We start from the raw sequence: 18,579 nt of genomic DNA on the forward strand, positions 1-18,579 counted from the left end.
ACAAGAAGTGATTCAGAGCACACAAGTTAGCAGGGCATAGCAGGGGTGAGGTTCAAGCTTTCTCTGGAGTCTCGCTCTCTTCTCCTGACCTTCCTCAAGCCTGGTCCTACTGCTCTCAACCTCCAGTCTGGGCATTAGAGAAGCACGGCCCTCTCACAGAGTCTCTCTATATTCCAAGCATCTTTTTCCATTTCCCAGCTCGGTGGCAGGTGCCCAGTTTTTCTGCTTCAGCCAACCTCTAGCCCAGTGGTCAGCAAACTGCGGCTCGCGAGCCACATGCAGCTCTTTGGCCCCTTGAGTGTGGCTCTTCCACAAAATACCACGTGCGGGCGCGCACATACAGTGTGATTGAAACTTCGTGGCCCATGCGCAGAAGTCGGTTTTCGGCCTGGGCGAGTCTATTTTGAAGAAGTGGCGTTAGAACACTCAAGGGGCCAAAGAGCTGCATGTGGCTTGCGAGCTGCGGTTTGCCGACCACTGCTCTAGTCTAGCCCAACGTTTGCTACTGAGAAACAGTCTATTAGGAGCTGATCCTCCTGCTTAATTTTACCCTGCTATGTGCAGATTTGGGAAGGTAACTGAACTTAACTGTTTGGGAGAGGAGAGAGAGAGAATGCCATGACACTGGAGGAAGGGCGTCATGGCATTCTGAAGAAGCAGCAATTTTTGTAACAATCCTCCCAAACCCTTGCCTTGTTGATCAGTTTGTTCTCTGAGCCTCATACACAACTGCCTCTTTAATCAAGCTGTTATTAAAGTCCCATTATGCAGGTAAGACAGATCTGGTAGAGAATTGATTACCATGTCCCTGCCTTCTGCTTGACAAATCAGCTCCAACCTCCCCTCCCCACCCCAACACTCCCCCCCCACCCCCTAAGAGGGGGTTGAATCGTGCTCTATTCAACATCACTCATAGGCACTTTACCCTTTTATTCATTAGGAGCACTTCTTATGCCAGGGTGGCCTATTGACTACATGTCAAATATTGAAAGACAGAAAGGGTTGGAGAAAGCAGAGAGGATTTGCATGAAATCAAGGGTTTGTGATGATCTTTGCAGAAAGGAAGGAAGGATGAGGGTTGTTCAGAAAAGTCAATAGGCAGCTGATTTATTAACTCCACTGTGTGTGGAAGCACCTGAGGGGCTGATGGGGTTCTTTGTGTTCCCCAGTAAGGTAAGGCAAGGCAAACGGAGCGTCCTTGCTTACTTCCTTATAGCATTCACTCACTCTATGGGGCATGCTTTAGACTGGGACCCCCACAAGGACAGAAACATATTCTGGGCAGCAGAGTATCCTTATCACCTGGACAATACCTGGGAGGTCAGTGAATATTTGACAAACAAATGAATAAAAATAATAGCTACCATTTATTGGGCTCTTACTATATACTTTACATGGGTTGCTCATTTAACCTTCACACCAACTTAATAACACACCATTATCCCATTTCATAGATTAGTAAACTGAGACTCAAACAAGTTTTGTAACATGCCCAAGCTCACAAGGCCAATACATATTGGAGCTGGGATTTGAACCCAGGCATGCACCTTTGCTGTTCTTCTGCCTCCAGCTATCTCTGTGAAGATTCCCATGATTGACACAATTGGAGGGATCTGTGGCAAACTCTATAGCTAGAGTAGATGATGTAGAACCAGTGGCTGCCTTCCCTATCAGTAAAGAACCTCAAATTTAGCCTTAAGACCAGCTAGTTGACAGTGGGGGCCTTTTGTGAGACAAATGGCTTCCTGGTAAATATCAAGGAAGCCAATTGCAAGATACTTCCTTCTTGAAAGACCACCCCATGCTACTGAGAAACAGTCTGTTAGGGAGCTGATCCTCCTGCTTAATTTTACCCTACTATGTGCAGATTTGGGTAGGTAACTGAACTTAACTGTTTGGGAGAGGAGAGGGAGAATGCCATGACACTGGAGGAATGGCGTCATGGCATTCTGAAGAAGCAGCAATTTTTACAACAATTCTCCCAAACCCTTGTCTTGTAGCTCCTAAAATTTGTGGTGCTGATTAGTACATGACTCAGAGAGCATCATAACCTCACAAGACATTGGGATTAGCTCCAATGCCCAAACTCCTGAAATTAGCAATGTACCTTCTATCTGAGGCCAGCCTTCTTTCTGAGAATAATTACTATAGGTTTTCAAGGTCAACGTGAACACAAGTCTTTTTCCTCTCAGGGCAGTGAGAAGTTTCATTTGTTTCCTGCTACACACTAAGCCAGAAGATGCCACAAGCATGGTATATCAAATTAATTACTGGGCATACCAAGTTAATTATTATCACCAGATAAACATCAAGTTTTCATGGATATTTCTCCTTCTTTCTACTAGGATGCCTATCATTTTCATATTGATTTATAAGAGCTCTTTATGTGAGAAAGACATCATCTATTGTCATATGTGTTGCAAATTCTTTCCTTAGTCTTTTTACCTTATATTTTTACTTATGTTTTTTATGTGTACAAGCTTGATTGGGAGAAGGATAGTGGTTTGAAGTACACACTATTTTAAACTCAGACATACCTGGATTTGCACCCCACTTTCCAGGAAAGACACATAGGCTCTGAGCATGAGTGGTTCCACCTGTAAAATGGAGGTAATAAGCAAGCCCACCACAGAGGTGGTTATAGGCTTAAGTGAGCTGATGTGTGTCATGTGCCCAGCAAGTCCCAGTCATCAGTGATGCCAGCTTCATCAGTAGACACCATCCTCTTCCTTTCATGTGGGACTGGGTAGTTTGAGAAGAGGCTCAAACTACTGAAGGAAGAGTGTGCTTCTGAGAAAAATAATTTGTATAAGAATAAATATTTGCCCTGGTGTTTAATTTTAAAAGTTTAATTACAAGATAAAAATGATACCACTGTCAGTAGTCCAAATAAATGGACTGAATGAAAAGAAAGAACCTGCCCTTTATAATACTCTTTCCAAGTGTTCTTAGAAATCTGAATATCTCATTATTTCAGAATACAGGCACTACCAGCCAGCCCCAGCCCCACTCAGGTAACCACTGAAGTCTAGGTAATAGCAACTTTCATGTGAAAATTATTAGCTGATACAAACTGCCTGAAATGACTGCTGTTTCCTTGCAGGGTTGAAGAAAGTTTCAAAACCTTATTTTGGTCCATCTTTGGCTTGTCTGAAGTGATCTCAGTGGTGCTGAAATATGACCACAAATTCATTGAGAACATTGGCTATGTTCTCTATGGCGTTTATAACGTCACCATGGTGGTAGTGCTGCTCAATATGCTAATAGCTATGATCAACAACTCATATCAGGAAATTGAGGTAAGACCCGTTCATGGAAAATCCTCTCTCTCCCTTGGTTTAATGTACATTGCTGTTTTAGGCAATGAAGGTAATGATTTTAGAATCCCTGTGTATGTTTAATGTGAAGCCAAAACAGCAAACAGGCATTCATTCTCCCTGGATTGCTCCAAGATGCACTCCTGTCACCTGCCACGTGGCATAGTGGGCACCACACATAAAATGGACCAACAAAGGCAGAAAGACTCAGGTTCATGACTCTTTACTCTTTTACATGTTTCCCCACAGGATGGCACACAGGTGACCCACAGCAAAACAAAATAACTGTATCTTTAAGCCCACATTCCCTTCCGCCTCTCACATGTATTTATTAATTCTTTTCTGTATGCCATGCCTGTGTTAGGCATGATAATACAGAAATGACTAAGATACAGTCCGTGCCCTTGAAGAACTCAGTTCACTGAAAAAAAGAAAAACATGTTAATCAACAAATTGTAGTGCCTTGGGCCAGCGCACCCAAAGAAGTCCTACAAGGTGCAGAAGGTGCAAAGCAGAGACTGTGATTGGCCATGGGGGGAGGAAGCTTGCAGAGGTGATGCCTGAAGGCCATTCAGAGACTAATACATTCTGCCAAACAGATAAGGGAGTCAAGAGAATGTACCAGGAAGCATTCATCAAAACTAAAATGCATAAACCATAATCTATTGATGGAAGCCTTGTTTAGAACAGCAGGAAATGAAAAATAAACTAAATGAGCATTAACAGGAATCTAAATAAATAGATTATGATGCATTTCAATGGTGAGATACTGTGCACTTTTAAAAAAAGGTTGCAGATGTTCTCTATACACTGATTTGGTGAAACCTTTAAGATAGAGTGTTAAGTGAAAAAAATCAGGTTGCAGAACAATATACATGGTGTACTCTGTGTAAGAAAGGGAGAGTGGGGAATACATATTGATTTATGATTGTATAAGTATCTGAAGAAGAAAAGCCTTCTGAAAGAGTACCTAACAAATGCACAGCAGGGTACTATTAAGAGGTGGTGCTAGGGGTCAAAGGTGGTTGAGTGCCTTTCCATTTATACCTTTTTATGTTTCAGAAATCATGTTATTGTTTTACTTATTGTAAAGTTAAATAAATAAACTAAAAATTAAAACAAAATAAAATGCACTAACCCTTTCATGCAATAATTCCAATTCTAGGAATAGATCCATGCAGAAATATGATTTTACATAGTTTTTCATTAAAGAAAAACTTGGAAGTACTTCATCAATATTAGAATCTTTAAATAAACTGTAATATAGTATAGATTTTAGGATACTGTATATAATACTATATATACAATTAGAAAAACTTTGTGCTAACATAGCAAAATTCCTATGATAATAACGAGTGAAAAAAATGCAAGTTATAGAAGAATATAAGTAAATCTTATTTACAAGCAAATGTGAATATACAGGAAAAAAAAAGTAGAGAAAGATAGAGAAAAGATACCACACCCTCTGGGGAAGGGAATAAGAGAGAGGAGTTTTGAAAGGGACATTCACATTCACGTGTGCTTGTTATATCTCTGCACTTAAATCTTTTATAAGAAACAATTACTTGTGTATTTCTCACATAGAAAAAAATAAAGACCTCCATGTATTAGTTAGCTACTAGGTGTACCAGTTAATAATGCGAATTTTTTTCAATAGATGGAATTACACATATGTTGGTATATATGCGATTTGATATGTATGCTATTTTGTTGTATTGATGGCAAGCTTCAAAACTTCGTATGTCGCCCTGACCGGTTTGGCTCAGTGTATAGAGCGTTGGCCTGAGGACTCAAGGGTCCCACGTTCGATTCTGGACAAGGGCATGTACCTTGGTTGCGGGTACATCCCCAGTAGGGGCTGTGCAGGAGGCAGCTGATTGATGTTTCTCTCTCATCAATGTTTCTAACTCTCTATCCCTCTTCCTTCCTCTCTGTAAAAAATCAATAAAATATATATATTTTTAAAAAAACTTCATATGTCAAATTTGCTGAAGGTGTTAACATCATAGATATTTTTACGCTTAAAAATGTTGAATTTCATGCCAAAAAACGAGCATTTGCGGGAAGTTTTAATTCGTTACTTTATTTTGAAGAAAAGTGCTGCTGAATACTTTGGGAAGCTTATGGTAAACATGCTCCATCTCAAGATACTTGTGAACGCTGGTTTAAACGCTTTGAAAGTGATGACTTCTATGTGAAAGACAAAGAACGTCCAGGTCAACTGAAAAAGTTTGAAGACCAACAATTACAAGCATTATTGGATGAAGGTGCATGTCAAACTCAAAAACAACTTGCAGAAAGATTAAACGTTGCTCAGCAAACAATTTCCAATCGTTTACAAGCAATGGAAAAAAAATTTTTTAAATATATTTTATTGATTTTTTACAGAGAGGAAGGGAGAGGGAGAGATAGTTAGGAACATCGATGAGAGAGAAACATCAATCAGCTGCCTCCTGCATACCTCCTACTGGGGATGTGCCCGCAACCAAGGTACATGCCCTTGACTGGGATCGAACCTGGGACCCTTCAGTCCACAGGCCGACGCTCTATCCACTGAGCCAAACCAGTCAGGGAATGGGGAAAGATTTTAAAGGAAGGAAAATGGGTGTCATATCAACTGAACGAAAGACAAATGGAAAACCGAAAAGTCATCAGTAAAATCTTGCTTCAATGGCATGAAAGAAAGTCTTTTTTGCATCAAATTGTGACTGGCGATGAAAAGTGGATTTATTTTGAGAATCCCAAACGCACAAAATCATGGGTCGATCCAGGTCAACCATCAATATCTACTGCAAGGCCAAATCACTTCGGAAAGAAGACAATGCTCTGCGTTTGGTAGGATCAGGAAGGTGTGGTGTATTATGAGCTTCTAAACCCAGGTGAAACCATTAATACTGATGGCTACCAACAATAAATAATCAATTTGAACCACACTTTGACCGTGAAACTACCAGAATGTTCCAGAAGACACGGCAAAGTAATTTTGCTTCATGATAATGCACCATCACACATTTCAAAACCAGTTAAAGATACGTTAAAAAGATCTTGCCTGGGAAGTATTAACCCACCCATTGTATTCACCAGACATTGCTCCTTCAGATTACCACTTGTTCCAATCGATGGCACACGCACTTTCTGAGCAACACTTTAAAACATACAAAGAAGTGGAAAGTTGGGTCTCTGAATGGTTTGCCTCAAAACAAGAAAAGTTCTATTGGGACGGTATCCACAAATTACCTGAAAGATGGGGGAAATGGGTAGCTAGCGATGGACATTACTTTGAATAAAGCACTTTTGATGTTTCTCCCTTTCTATCTTGAAATTATTATGTTTTCTTTGATTACAAAATTTGTATTATTAACCAGTACACCTAGTAGATCTTCCATAACAAAACACCACACACTGGGTGGCTTAAACAACAGAAAGTTATTTACTCACAGCTCTGAAGGCTGGAAGTCAAGATCAAAGTGTCAGCAGGGCTGTTTTCCCCTAAGGCCTCTCCTAGGTTTGCAGGTGGCTGCCTCCTCATTGTGTCCTCACATGGCCATTCTTCTTTGTGCATGCATCCCTGGTGTATCTTCTTCTCCTTATAATGACATCAGTCATACTGGATTAGGGTCCCATCTTTATAACTTCATTTAACCTTAATTACCACTTTGAAGGCCCTATTTCCAAGTACAATCACATTCTAATGTACGGAGGATTAGTTTCAACATATAAATTTTAGGAGGACACATTTGGTCCATAATGCCCTCCCCAAAAAAAGTATGCTAAATAGTAGGAACAACACAGAGGGGTCAAACAATGTGATAGATTATGCAAGGAAAAGAGGCAAGAGGTGAAAGGCAGAGATGAGCTAGACCCTGAAGCCCTAATTTCCCCTCCCATCCTCCCCACCCTCCTCATACCTCCCCCTGCAAAAATGCAGCATCTGTCGAGAGACATCTTTTTTTAAAGTGCTATGCCTATTTGGTCACCTATGTGGATGAGCTATTGCTAACTAGCCCTCCCTGCCCTGCCCTTCTGGGCCCCAGTTTTCCCATGTGTAAGAGAAACCAGATGGTGCCTAGTAATCTGTGGGTCTCTGTACCACTCACCTGAGATGGTTGGCCCCATCCTAACAAGCATATCATGCTTTGGTCCAAATGAATGTGAAATGTAAAGCCATGTTATTGATGCCTACTAGTTTGGGGCAACCCTGTGGCTTGTCAAGTTATCCCAACAGTGTGATGACACAAGATGGACAGAGCTCACTGCAGCCCACACTTCTCATCAGGTGAGAGCCCTCATCCCACACCCATCTCACTGGTGTTGTGTGTGCAGGAACATGAGAAGTGGAATAAGGCCTCTTGAAAGTGCCCACTACTCAAGATCACACTGAATTTTGATGGAGTACATATTTATATAGCCTACCATGAGAACACTTATTCAATCAATAGATCTTGAGTATCTACTGTCCAAATCCACGCACCCCCCTGCTCTGCCCCACCTGCCCTCCTTCTCCATCCTATCAGGCTGCCCACGTGCCCTGGCTCCTTGACCTTCGTCTCCTCAGGAGCCACCATTATCCTGACTCCATATGCATCATCACCCTCTCCCTTTCTATCTAGTCCTTCCTGTCAGCATTTAAGTAAGTCTCTGGATCTTAAAAGGTAACTACAAAAAATCCTCTCTCAATCTCACTTTCTAGCTCTCAATCTCTTCCTCTCCTACTCTTTACTGCCAACTTTCTCAAAAGTTGTCTCAAGAGTTGTTTATACTTCTCACTGTCTCTCCCACTAATTAACTCCCACTCTTCTCCACCTCCCAGCCCACCCACACTTTGACATGGTTGGGAACTACACATCCCTTGGATCTCAGCTCAAATGCCAGCCACCAGGACAGCCTTTCCTGATACCCAGGGCCAGGCCACAGGCCTGAATACCAGAGCCTCCCACGGCTCTTAGCACAACACTAAGTAAAAGTCTAGCTGATGTATTGTTTAACATACTCGTGTCATTGGCCAAATTGTGTGTTCCACGAGGGAATGGATTGTCATCCCCAGTGCCTACCTAGCACATGCCAGAATAATAGTAGGTGCTCTATAAATGTTTGCTAAATGCCTGAAGGTTGAACATTATGCACTGTGTTACACTATAGAGATTTAAAAAAAAAATAGTATTGCCATAGCCAGTTTTGCTCAGTGGATAGAGCATCGGCCTGTGCACTGAAAAGTCCCAGGTTCGATTCCAGTCAGGGGCACATATCTGGGTTGAGGGCTCAATCCCCAGTAGGGGGCATGCAGGAGGCAGCCAATCAATGATACTCTCTCATCACTGATGTTTCTATCTCTTTCTCCCTCTCCTTTCCTCTCTGAAATCAATAAAAAATATTTTTTTTTAAAAGATAGTATTTACTGAGGGTTTACCAATAGTCTGATACTAAGTGTTTTTCAGGCATTAACTCCTTTAATTCTTACAACAACCTATGAAGTAGGTATTATTATCCTCATTTTACAGATGAGGAAACTGAGGCCCAGAGCAGCTAAATTACCTGCCACAGTGACACAGCCTATAAGGAACAGAGCCAGGCAGGCTCCAAAGCCCATGTTCCCACCACTATATCCCCATTCCTCTCAGGTCGAGTGTCCCTGTCACACCTCTCTGTTGTACAAGGAGTGATCCCTACCCTCACAAAGCTCCCAGGCTAAAAGGATATCCCATAGACCAGGCCAGGTGCTGATGGGGTCTCAGCAAAAGCAAACAAAATGACCACGCCTACTGGTGATGACCTTCTGTCTCATGGCACATCCCTGCAACCTCACACAGATGCTTGAATGTAACAAATGACTGTGGGGAGAGGAAACCACCACTCCTAGAGCACATACTCAATGCCAATCTCAGGGCTATGTGAGCGAGGCAGCAGCATCTCCGGAGCCCAGGCCCTTCTATTGGTAAAAACACCAGTGGAGAATAAGGGAAAAAGAATTGGCTGCTGTTTTCTGTGCTGAATCCAAGAAGTGGAGATCTTTTGGAATGACTAATTGCATAAGGTATTAGCGAGAGCAAACTCCCCAGTGTACCCCTGCAGTGAGGATCCACAAATGTATCAGAGTCCTGTTTAGAAATCTGCTCTCAGAACTTGGAGGCTACACCCCCACCCCCACCCCGAGATTGAGTTCAGTTGTTAAATCATGGCCTTAAACAATAAAAATAAAAAATAAAAATCAATCATGGCCTTTGATGGTGTCTTGCTGTTTCCCCTGTTCACAGGAGGATGCAGACGTGGAGTGGAAATTTGCTCGGGCAAAGCTCTGGCTGTCTTATTTTGATGAAGGAAGAACTCTACCTGCTCCTTTCAATCTAGTGCCAAGTCCTAAATCATTTTATTATCTCATAATGAGAATCAAGATGTGCCTCATCAAACTCTGCAAATCCAAGGCCAAAAGCTGTGAAAATGACCTTGAAATGGGCATGCTAAATTCCAAATTCAGGGTAGGTAGCATGGAGTTTATGGGGCTAAGAAGGCAGCAGGAGGGAGAGGAGGAAGTTGTATGTGTTTCAGATGGGGCCCCTGATACAAGGAGAGCCAGGCACCAAGAGGGGCCGATACTTTTCAAAACTCTGGGCACATCAGCAAAGCTACAGCACCAGCAGTAGTGCTGGGGGCCACCTGCTCCCTGCAGCATCTTGGACAGGTGCATTGCTGGGGGCTCAAGCCCAGGCCCCAGTTTAGAGGAACTCCTTAGTGGACTTGGAAGTAGATAGCTCTTCCTAGAATGTAACTGGAAAATGATCTCTGGGAAGAAAGGTTCCCTGCCCATTATCTCCTCCTCCTAGGGATTCTCAATATTCGCACATTAAAACCTCTAAGGAGTCCTGGAGGACACACATAACTTTAACTCAGCGCTTTCCAGAATTGACAAACAATATTCCATAACCTGTTGGCATACTACAGACTAAAGTGTTCTAGGAAGCCAAGCAGCACTGGGCATATTGCCCTCCCAAGGGTCTTCTTTTTAGGGACCATCCCAAAAGTGAGTGTTATTCAAGTCCTACTAGGTATGTATGAATTATGTATTATGGGTGTATTTTTCTTCTAGAAGACTCGATATCAGGCTGGCATGAGGAATTCTGAAAACCTGACAGCGAATAACACTTTCAGCAAACCCACCAGATACCAGGTAACCACACTTTACTCAGGCATGTGCAGAAGTGGATTCCATTAAGCCACAGATTCAGTCACATGGCCATGTCATCCCCTCAGAACACCACTTCAGTCTTTCCTTCATTCAGTGAATATTTACTGGGTACTTCCTGTATGCCAGGCACTGTGCTAATTAATAGGGATAAAGGTATGTTTCCTATCTTAATTGCACTTCAGTCCAGTAAGGGAGACAATGAGCAAGTAAACACACAGATACATACATTCAAACTGATAAAAATGCCAAGAAGAGAACAACAGGATGAAAAGATGGAGAAAACAGGGAGACCCTGCTTAGATATGGTTATCAGAGGAGGTCCCTTCAAGGAGAGGGCAGTTAGCTAAGACCTCATGGATGATTAAGAAGCAGCATGTGTGGCCTTCCAGGAAGAAGGAAAACATCAGCAAGAGCTTGAGGGGAGAAACTAGGCAGGTCCAGAGAAGCTGCAGCCCAGCCAGCAGAGGGGAAGAAGGAGAGGGGAATAAAGTCAGAGGAGAAAGTATGCAGCCAGACCAAGATTAGGGTGTCGTCTACATGACCACTGAGTAAGGCAGTTGGAGGAGCTTAACTTGGGGGTGAAGATAAAATTTTATTTATGCTTTAAGAGGTCTACTTAATTGCTATAATGAGAGGAAATTGGTGGGGATTATCTGAGAGTAAGCAGGGAGACCAGTGAGGACAATGTGACAGTCCTGCAGGTGCAGGGGATGGTGGCTTGGATTGGGGTATGAGTAGGATGATGGAAGGAAGCAGAGATTCTGGATATAGAGCCAATGGGACCTGAAGCATACAAACAGGTATGCAGTAGGGAGAGGCAGCATGACTCCCAGGTATTTGTCTTAAGCTACCAGGTGGCTATTGCTGCCTTCAGTGAGCACCTGGCCTTAGTCTCCCAGCCTGCAAAGTCTGCTATAAAAATTAGAAGATGACCTCTTGTCCTTACATTGCTTTTGGAAATTCATGTCAAATCTTTGTTTCAGTTTGAATCAGCCCGTGAGCCAGTGATAAATGGCAACTACAGGTTATTGATTATAAAAGACCAGCCATTCTTTTCCTGACTCTTCCCTATGATCAGCAGTTTGATACATGCTGATCATTTCTTATCAGATGAAAATTTGAAGCTGTTCTGAGTGTTCCTCTGGGCCCAGGTGATACATCCCTAGCGCCACCATCCCAGAGGGAGCAATTGCAGATGTAGCATCTTCCAGACACAGATCCTTAATTGAACCTCCATCTATATTTCAGAAGTCAGCTGTGCGGTTAAGAGGATTTAAGTACAACTAAGAAATGACTCATCCCTCAAAGGGCTAGTATTATCAGATGACACAAGCTAAAAATTGGCAATGGGCAAATCTTATATTTAATCACACATAAAATCGGGCCTGCCTAGTTTGATCTGTTTTGAGTTATTTTACAGGACAAATCCTTGGTCAGTGGAAGGATTTTCCTTTCTCATCTTCTCAGAGAGAAGTTTAGATTATCTGTATTACCGAAAAGATAGGTAACTCCAGAGTTAAGGGCCAAATCTCTCCTGCTGAGATGGAGGAAGACTCATTATGTGGTGAATGTCCTGTACCTGGAATGAATCCTTTGTAAGCAAAACCATTTTCAAAGGCCATCTCAGGACCATTCCATTTCTGTTCTCCATCATCACTGGGTGAGCCTGGCAGCCTCCCATCCCTTGGAGAGTTTCCTGCTATGATTAAAAAAATGGTCAGTTTGCAGCTTCAGGCTATTGATAACCTTGGAAAGCTGCTCACCCAGTGTTCTGTGAATCCATCATGAAAAGCCTGAGGCTACTTATTCAACCAGTTGTCACAGAAAAGAAGGAAGGAAAACTGAAGAGGACAGTAAACAGGAGCAGAGAGCACCTTGCATTTGCACTTTTGCACTTCGTTCAGCCCTGCTCACGAGTTCTGCTTACACAGGAGTAAACCTTGAGAAGACATGAAAGGAGAGCTGGGAGCAGACTAGACATGAGCACTGGTGTGATCTCACCATATTGCTGTGAGAGAGGCAGTATCTTTAACCCCATTTTACAGATGAGAGAACTGATGCTCAGTGGCAAAGGTCACACAGCTGGTTGAACTGAGATCTGATTCAGAAGGACAGTCTTTCACCACACACGCCACCGAGGTATTTTCATCTTCACAGTGTTGCACTAGAGCCTTTCTGGGACATGCCCTTCCTGTGCTTGACAGTCATTATGAAGAGATTCAGCTGAGCCTTTGCAACCTGAGGGAAGGCAAGGAGCAAAGGAGGCACTCCACTATCACCAGGTAGCAACAGTAACTGGGAAACACAGTGAAGGACTCAGGCAAGGATCTACAAGGCTCATCTTTTTTCTTGGTGGTTTCCCAGCTGCATTGCTTTCTTCCCAAAGCAACTTCCAATGTGCAGAGATCAGGAAAAGCCCAATGTGCTCCCTCTGTTCCACTATCCAGGCTGCACCCAGAGCTGCCATCTCACTGAGCACAAATGCCGCCAGCCTCTGACACCTTCTGGGTTCTGAGAAATACTGTAACATTCCCCGTAACACAAAAGCCCTTTGTTCACCCATGTGTGGTTTTGAAGCTTGTTTCCTTTGTGTCTCTTCCATAGATCTGCTTGATTGTTCAATCTTAGTGCCTCAGATGTTTCTTTTAAGCTGTCAGTTCTTCGTTCTTGGATTGCTCTCCATTATAAGGGAAGGCATTTCCTTCAGACTTCAGAGGATCTCTGTGCTTTGCTTTCTTAGGCTTCCAGGGATCTGAATTTTTATTTTTAACAAAACTGGTTTCTTTCTTTTGCAATTTTTTTCCCCAACCTGGGTTCTATGGACGTAAGACTAAACAATGGAACAAAACCATGATATCAACAAGGTTGCCATAGTGTGCCTTCTATCAAAGCTCCCATGATCTGTTCCAAGATCCGTGTGTACTGACCTTATATATGCACTCTCTGAGAGGTAGATTTCCTTCAAGGAAACAGCAAACAAGTCATATCCCAAATGAACCACAGAATCTAGGCAAAGTTCATCACTCAAATAAGCCCATCCTTGATAATACAATACCTTCCCCCCAACCCAATGGGGAGTCCTCTTTTTCACATTCTAGATAGCCTTTTCTGTAGAGATCAAAGCAAATAGAAGAGACAACTTGCCAGTGCTGATTTCCTCTATTCTGGTGTCTGATGAACCCAATGTGAGACATGAATGTCCTAGGATGCATTCTGTCCATTCTCTTCCAAATGTTCCTCAAATTCAATTTTCCTAGGTGAAAATACTTGCTTCCCTTTGGATTCTACTTCATTTGCCATCTTCAACATACCATATGTATTCTCTTCTTCATTAAGTCTTTAGCTGCCCTGGCTGCACAGACAGGGTTGTCTCTTCCACAGAAAGACTTCTATTTTTCCTTCACCAGCAGCAGCCAGATGTCAGCGGCCTCTTAGAATCTGGGCAAGAGGAACTGTGTGCCTTCTTCCCTGGATTTAGGTCTCAAGGTCACAACCATCCTTATCCATCGTCCATCTCAGTAATAATTCTTTTGCCTGAGTCATGTCACTAAATATACTCATCTCTGGCTCTTCCTAACTGCATGGGGGAGGTGGGCCAAGTGGCCACTGATGAAGGTATGTAAACTTGGGGAAAGCTTATCATCTCCTTGAAGTGAAGGAACTCTATGGAAGCTAGCAAGGAGATAACGCAAATTAATCATGAAGAAACAGGCTTTCCTTAATGCAGTGAAGGAGGGAGGGCTTTTAATGTCCATCTTTTCTGGAAGCAGAGATCCTGTGTAGCATCCATTTTAATAGAGCTTTGGGAGCATTTTCTAACTGTTTCAGACTTCCTGGGGACAAGACTGGCATCTTGCTCCTGCTGATCCCAAGTTGTCTGACATGCACATGTCAGAGGGGAAGCTAGATCCCCATCAGGACATGAAGTTTGTAAGCAACTGACAGATGGTCACACTGTTCTCCCATTTTGCTTCAAAGGCAACAACTAACTAGACCCCCTTAAATTGTACCAGCCTGAAAGTTTGCTGTGGGAGAATACTTCTGAATTCTTCTTCAGTAAGGATGTTAGATGCTTGGTATCTGGGTTGTTTATTCTGTTTGTGTGGGTTGTTGTTTTTTCTCAGAGACTGGTTTTGGGTAAGTTGTGTTTTGTTTCTTCAATTCAAAGTGAAAAGAGCATTAATGAGCCCCATGGAAAGGCATATATTCTTGCAACTTAGGTAACCTGCCTCAATGACCAGAGAATATCAACGAGGAATCTGGCACTAACTACTAACATGACAAGACTCAGACCTTGAGAAAGGACAGCAGGAAGGGAACTTGCTAATTAATGATTCAGCCTGAAAATGGATCACAATTCGAACCATAGAGCAAGTAGACCCTCAGCCAGCTAAGGGCTGGGGAGGGACAGCACTGGTCTAAGTGGACTGGCAGAGCTCACCAGAGAGAGCATTTGCCAGGACCAGTCTAAGTCTTGGAATCACAGACCCAGGAGACACCTCCTCAGCAAGGTCTTCACCAATAAAGACATTAAAAGAACCACTGTTTGATGATAATAATGCGTTAAATCCTCTAGCTCTTTGCATTGTGTCTTTTACTTGCAAGAAGCTTTTCCTGAGCCCATGTAGTCAGAGAGAACTTAACCTGCTTGATATCCCACAGCTAAGCTAGGGACAGAATTCAGGTCCCTTCAATCTAGAAAATGCTCCTCTGTCCCCTCAGTCCTCAGGTGTGAGCAGGTGAGCAGATCATAGGAAGGGATGACCAAGGAGCAGGGAATCCCTCCCTCTCTGCCTGGCTGCTCATCTCTTGCAAGATTCAAAAGTCTCAGCTACCAGAATACTTTTAAATCCTGTGATTTCGCAAGAACCTTGGAACAACTAGCTGGCAAAATCCAAAGTTCACCCCCTTTAGTTTTTCTTACACTTGGCTCTATTCTTGGTGTTTCCTGTTTGTTCATACTTAAAGAATCTAGTGTCTGCATATTAAATGAATCTGCAAGCCAAACCCTTCCCCTCCAACATGACAAGGGATGCAGGATTAGACACGTGGAGTTTCTTGGCAAAACTTCCCGAAGCCTGGCTATATCTGTTTCTGCCTGTTGTAGGAATTTTCCAAGGTATGGTGGGCTTGTCTTCCAACCCTGGTCCTGATTCTGTACTAAGCACATCTCCACTCACACACAGCACCTCAAAGGGATACAGCTCCACCAGGCTGGCTGCTAAGACTTAGTACTCCCTCCTGATCACATCAGTTGTTGAACTAGAAGAAAGTGTTTCAGAGCTGAAGCCCTGAGAAGAGGACATAACAGACTGAACGGACCGAAATCTGTGGGAGGGGGGAATTGTACATACACAGTGCAGGCTGCCTCTGGGCTTAGCCAAGCTTGTCTGATGCCTTCCTTGTGTTCACATTTCAGAAAATCATGAAACGGCTCATAAAAAGATATGTCCTGAAGGCCCAGGTGGACAGAGAAAATGACGAAGTCAATGAAGGTAAGAGACTGGATCAGTTTCCTGCAGGGCTGCAGGAGTTGAGCAGGGTCTCACCAGGCTACAATCACGGTGGGGTTGAGAAACACTAGGGTTGTCAGATTCTGAGAGCCTGGAAGTGAGACAGGATGGAGCCCGCTGGACCTGAGGCAGTGGCAGAATCAGAAGGAGGTGTGTAGGACTGAGACCTCTAGTCCCTTACTGGCTGTCAGCTGGGACAGCCCTTAGCTCTAACCTCAAGTCCATCCTCTAGTCTGGCTGTAGCATGGAGCCACTCATCTCAGAACCAGCCGTGGGACACACACCTCCCCCACCCCCCACTTCTCATGCTGCCACCTCTCATGCTCCTTCTGTCATCACATCTCTCTGACCCACTTTTCCACTTTTAAAGACTTGTGATTAGATTGGATAAACCAAAATCATTTCCCTATTTAAGATCAGCTGATTAGCAACCTTAATTCTATTTGCAACTGTAGTTCCCTTTTGCCACATCACATAACATATTCATAGATGGGACACCAGGGATTAGGATCGGGATATCTCTGGGGAGTGGAATAATTATTCTGCCTACTGCAGTGGTGGCTGCCTTGAGTTGGCCTCAGGGCCACTGAGTTCAGGATGGCCCAGAATTCCTCATTCCATGGTGCACATGCAGGTAACAGCAGACTACACACCTCCTTCTCATTCTGCCACTGTCTCAGCCCAGCTGGCTCCATCCTCTCTCACTTCCAGGCTCTTAGAATCTGACAACCCGTTTCTCAACCCCACCTCAGAGTCACTTGTTAAAAATACACATCCAGACCCAATGAAACAGGCTCCTCCTTGAATAAAGGCACAAGTCTCCCCCTCACTTGAGCCACAGGGGCCTACAGGAAGAGTCTGATCAATATCAGTGACCCTCTGCTTCACCCTGGGGCTTTCCCTTTGGGCTGAAGCTATCTAGGGACTGAGCAACAGCCCTACTACCTACCCCTACTTTTCTATCTCAATCATAAAATTGCCTTGAGCAGTGTGTAATTGTGACTGACAAGAAAACAAGGGTTCCAGTTAATGAGGGTGTTACTCAGACTCTTAAAGTCTGCCTTTATTGGCTCTAAGACCAATATTCTAACAATCATTATATGAAATAGATACTAGCAATTTACAACCCTGATCTTGACTCCTCCATCTACCTCAAACCCTTATCAGAGAGCTTAACCAGGAATGAGAGGAGAGCAGTCTCAAATGGGTGGGTATGTCCTTTAGTGGTAGCAGGCAAAAAGAAGCCCCTGTCCCCTCACCAACACCCCTGGTGGGCTAGACCAGCAACCGGGCATTCTGCTGGAAAACAAACACCCAAATGCATGTGGCATGAGCGCCTCCTGCCTGCTCACACTCACCAAAATCTCACCTGTCCTTGCAGGTGAACTGAAGGAAATCAAGCAAGATATCTCCAGCCTGCGCTATGAGCTTCTTGAAGAGAAATCTCAAGCTACTGGAGAGCTGGCAGACTTGATCCAACAGCTCAGTGAGAAATTTGGAAAGAATTTAAACAAAGACCACCTGAGGGTAAACAAGGGTAAAGACATTTAACAGCCCATATGGGCATCTATAACTTCTACCAGCATTCCAAGGCCAGGCTGAATGCCCTGGCCACCAGCCCTGGTGGCGAGGGTCCCAAGCCCACTCCCCTAGGACCCTAAGGGGATCCACTGGCTCTGTCCTGAGCAGCCTTGCTGATATCTGCAGCCCAGTGGCCTGCCTGGATCCAGAACTGTCATGAATCTAGGCTGTTGAATGAGAAACATGACCACAGGAGGGGAGGAACTGCCCCCACACTCACACACATACACATACACGGGTGAGACCTTCAGTCCAGCCACAGTGACATACGTCCAGTGGCTAGTGCAGGAAAAGGCCTTCTGGGATGCACATGCACCCTCCCCCTGCACATGGAATGCAGTTCTGTCTGTGTCCTGGAAAGACAAACCACCTCACCCCATGTGCCCCTTCTCAACCCCTCCCTGCCACCCACACATCCAAACAGAACCGGGAGGTAACCTGTGATCTATTCTTAAGTGCCAGATGAGAACACAGATAGCCTAATAGCAAAATAGTTCTATTTGTTTATTAAAAATTTAAAAATACTAAGTCAAAAATTGCAGTGTAAGTAGCACTGTTCAAAATCCAAATGATGTATTTTTACCTTTATTAAGATTATCTTGTATTTACTATTTTTACCTAAACTGAAAACAAATAAAATTACCTCATAATAGCCTGGGGAGCCTCTGTGAATGTGCTACCCTCCTGTCTGGAGGTGGATTTGGGAGTCCATGAACCAGTGGTTCTCTGGGAAGAAAATGGGGCAGGTGTGAGGAGGGAAGACACTCACCCACTCACCAGGGTCATGCAGCCACCCCCACCTAAAAGCCCCTCCTCCTATTCCCATTAACTAGTGACCCTAACCTCACCAAGCTCAGGAAGGAGAAAAAGGAAATGGTGAGCAATATGTTGTCTCTGGCCCCACCTCTCACCCACTCCCCCTGTGTGTGTGTGGGTGGGGGGGAAAGAGGGGAGGAGGGATGCACCGAGTGCCAGGTGAAATGGAGCC

General features: G+C 43.8%; 1 protein-coding gene across 1 annotated transcript in view; it reads left to right on the forward strand.

The window, feature by feature from the left end:
- The window catches only part of TRPC7 (transient receptor potential cation channel subfamily C member 7), a gene marked incomplete at its 5' end in the record, with an annotated part of 127,501 nt that extends 109,262 nt beyond the window's left edge, over window positions 1-18,239 (forward strand). The window contains 5 exons of the mRNA XM_080675201.1: window positions 3,104-3,299; window positions 9,569-9,790; window positions 10,399-10,479; window positions 15,917-15,992; window positions 17,392-18,239. Coding sequence (XP_080531327.1) covers window positions 3,104-3,299; window positions 9,569-9,790; window positions 10,399-10,479; window positions 15,917-15,992; window positions 17,392-17,561 — 745 coding nt within the window. The 3' untranslated portion in view covers window positions 17,562-18,239. The remainder of the gene's footprint in view (window positions 1-3,103; window positions 3,300-9,568; window positions 9,791-10,398; window positions 10,480-15,916; window positions 15,993-17,391) is intronic.
- Between the last annotated feature and the right edge of the window lie 340 nt (window positions 18,240-18,579).

This window comes from Plecotus auritus (genome assembly GCF_963455305.1).
Source record: "Plecotus auritus genome assembly, chromosome: 6".
Classification (NCBI taxonomy): domain Eukaryota; kingdom Metazoa; phylum Chordata; class Mammalia; order Chiroptera; family Vespertilionidae; genus Plecotus; species Plecotus auritus.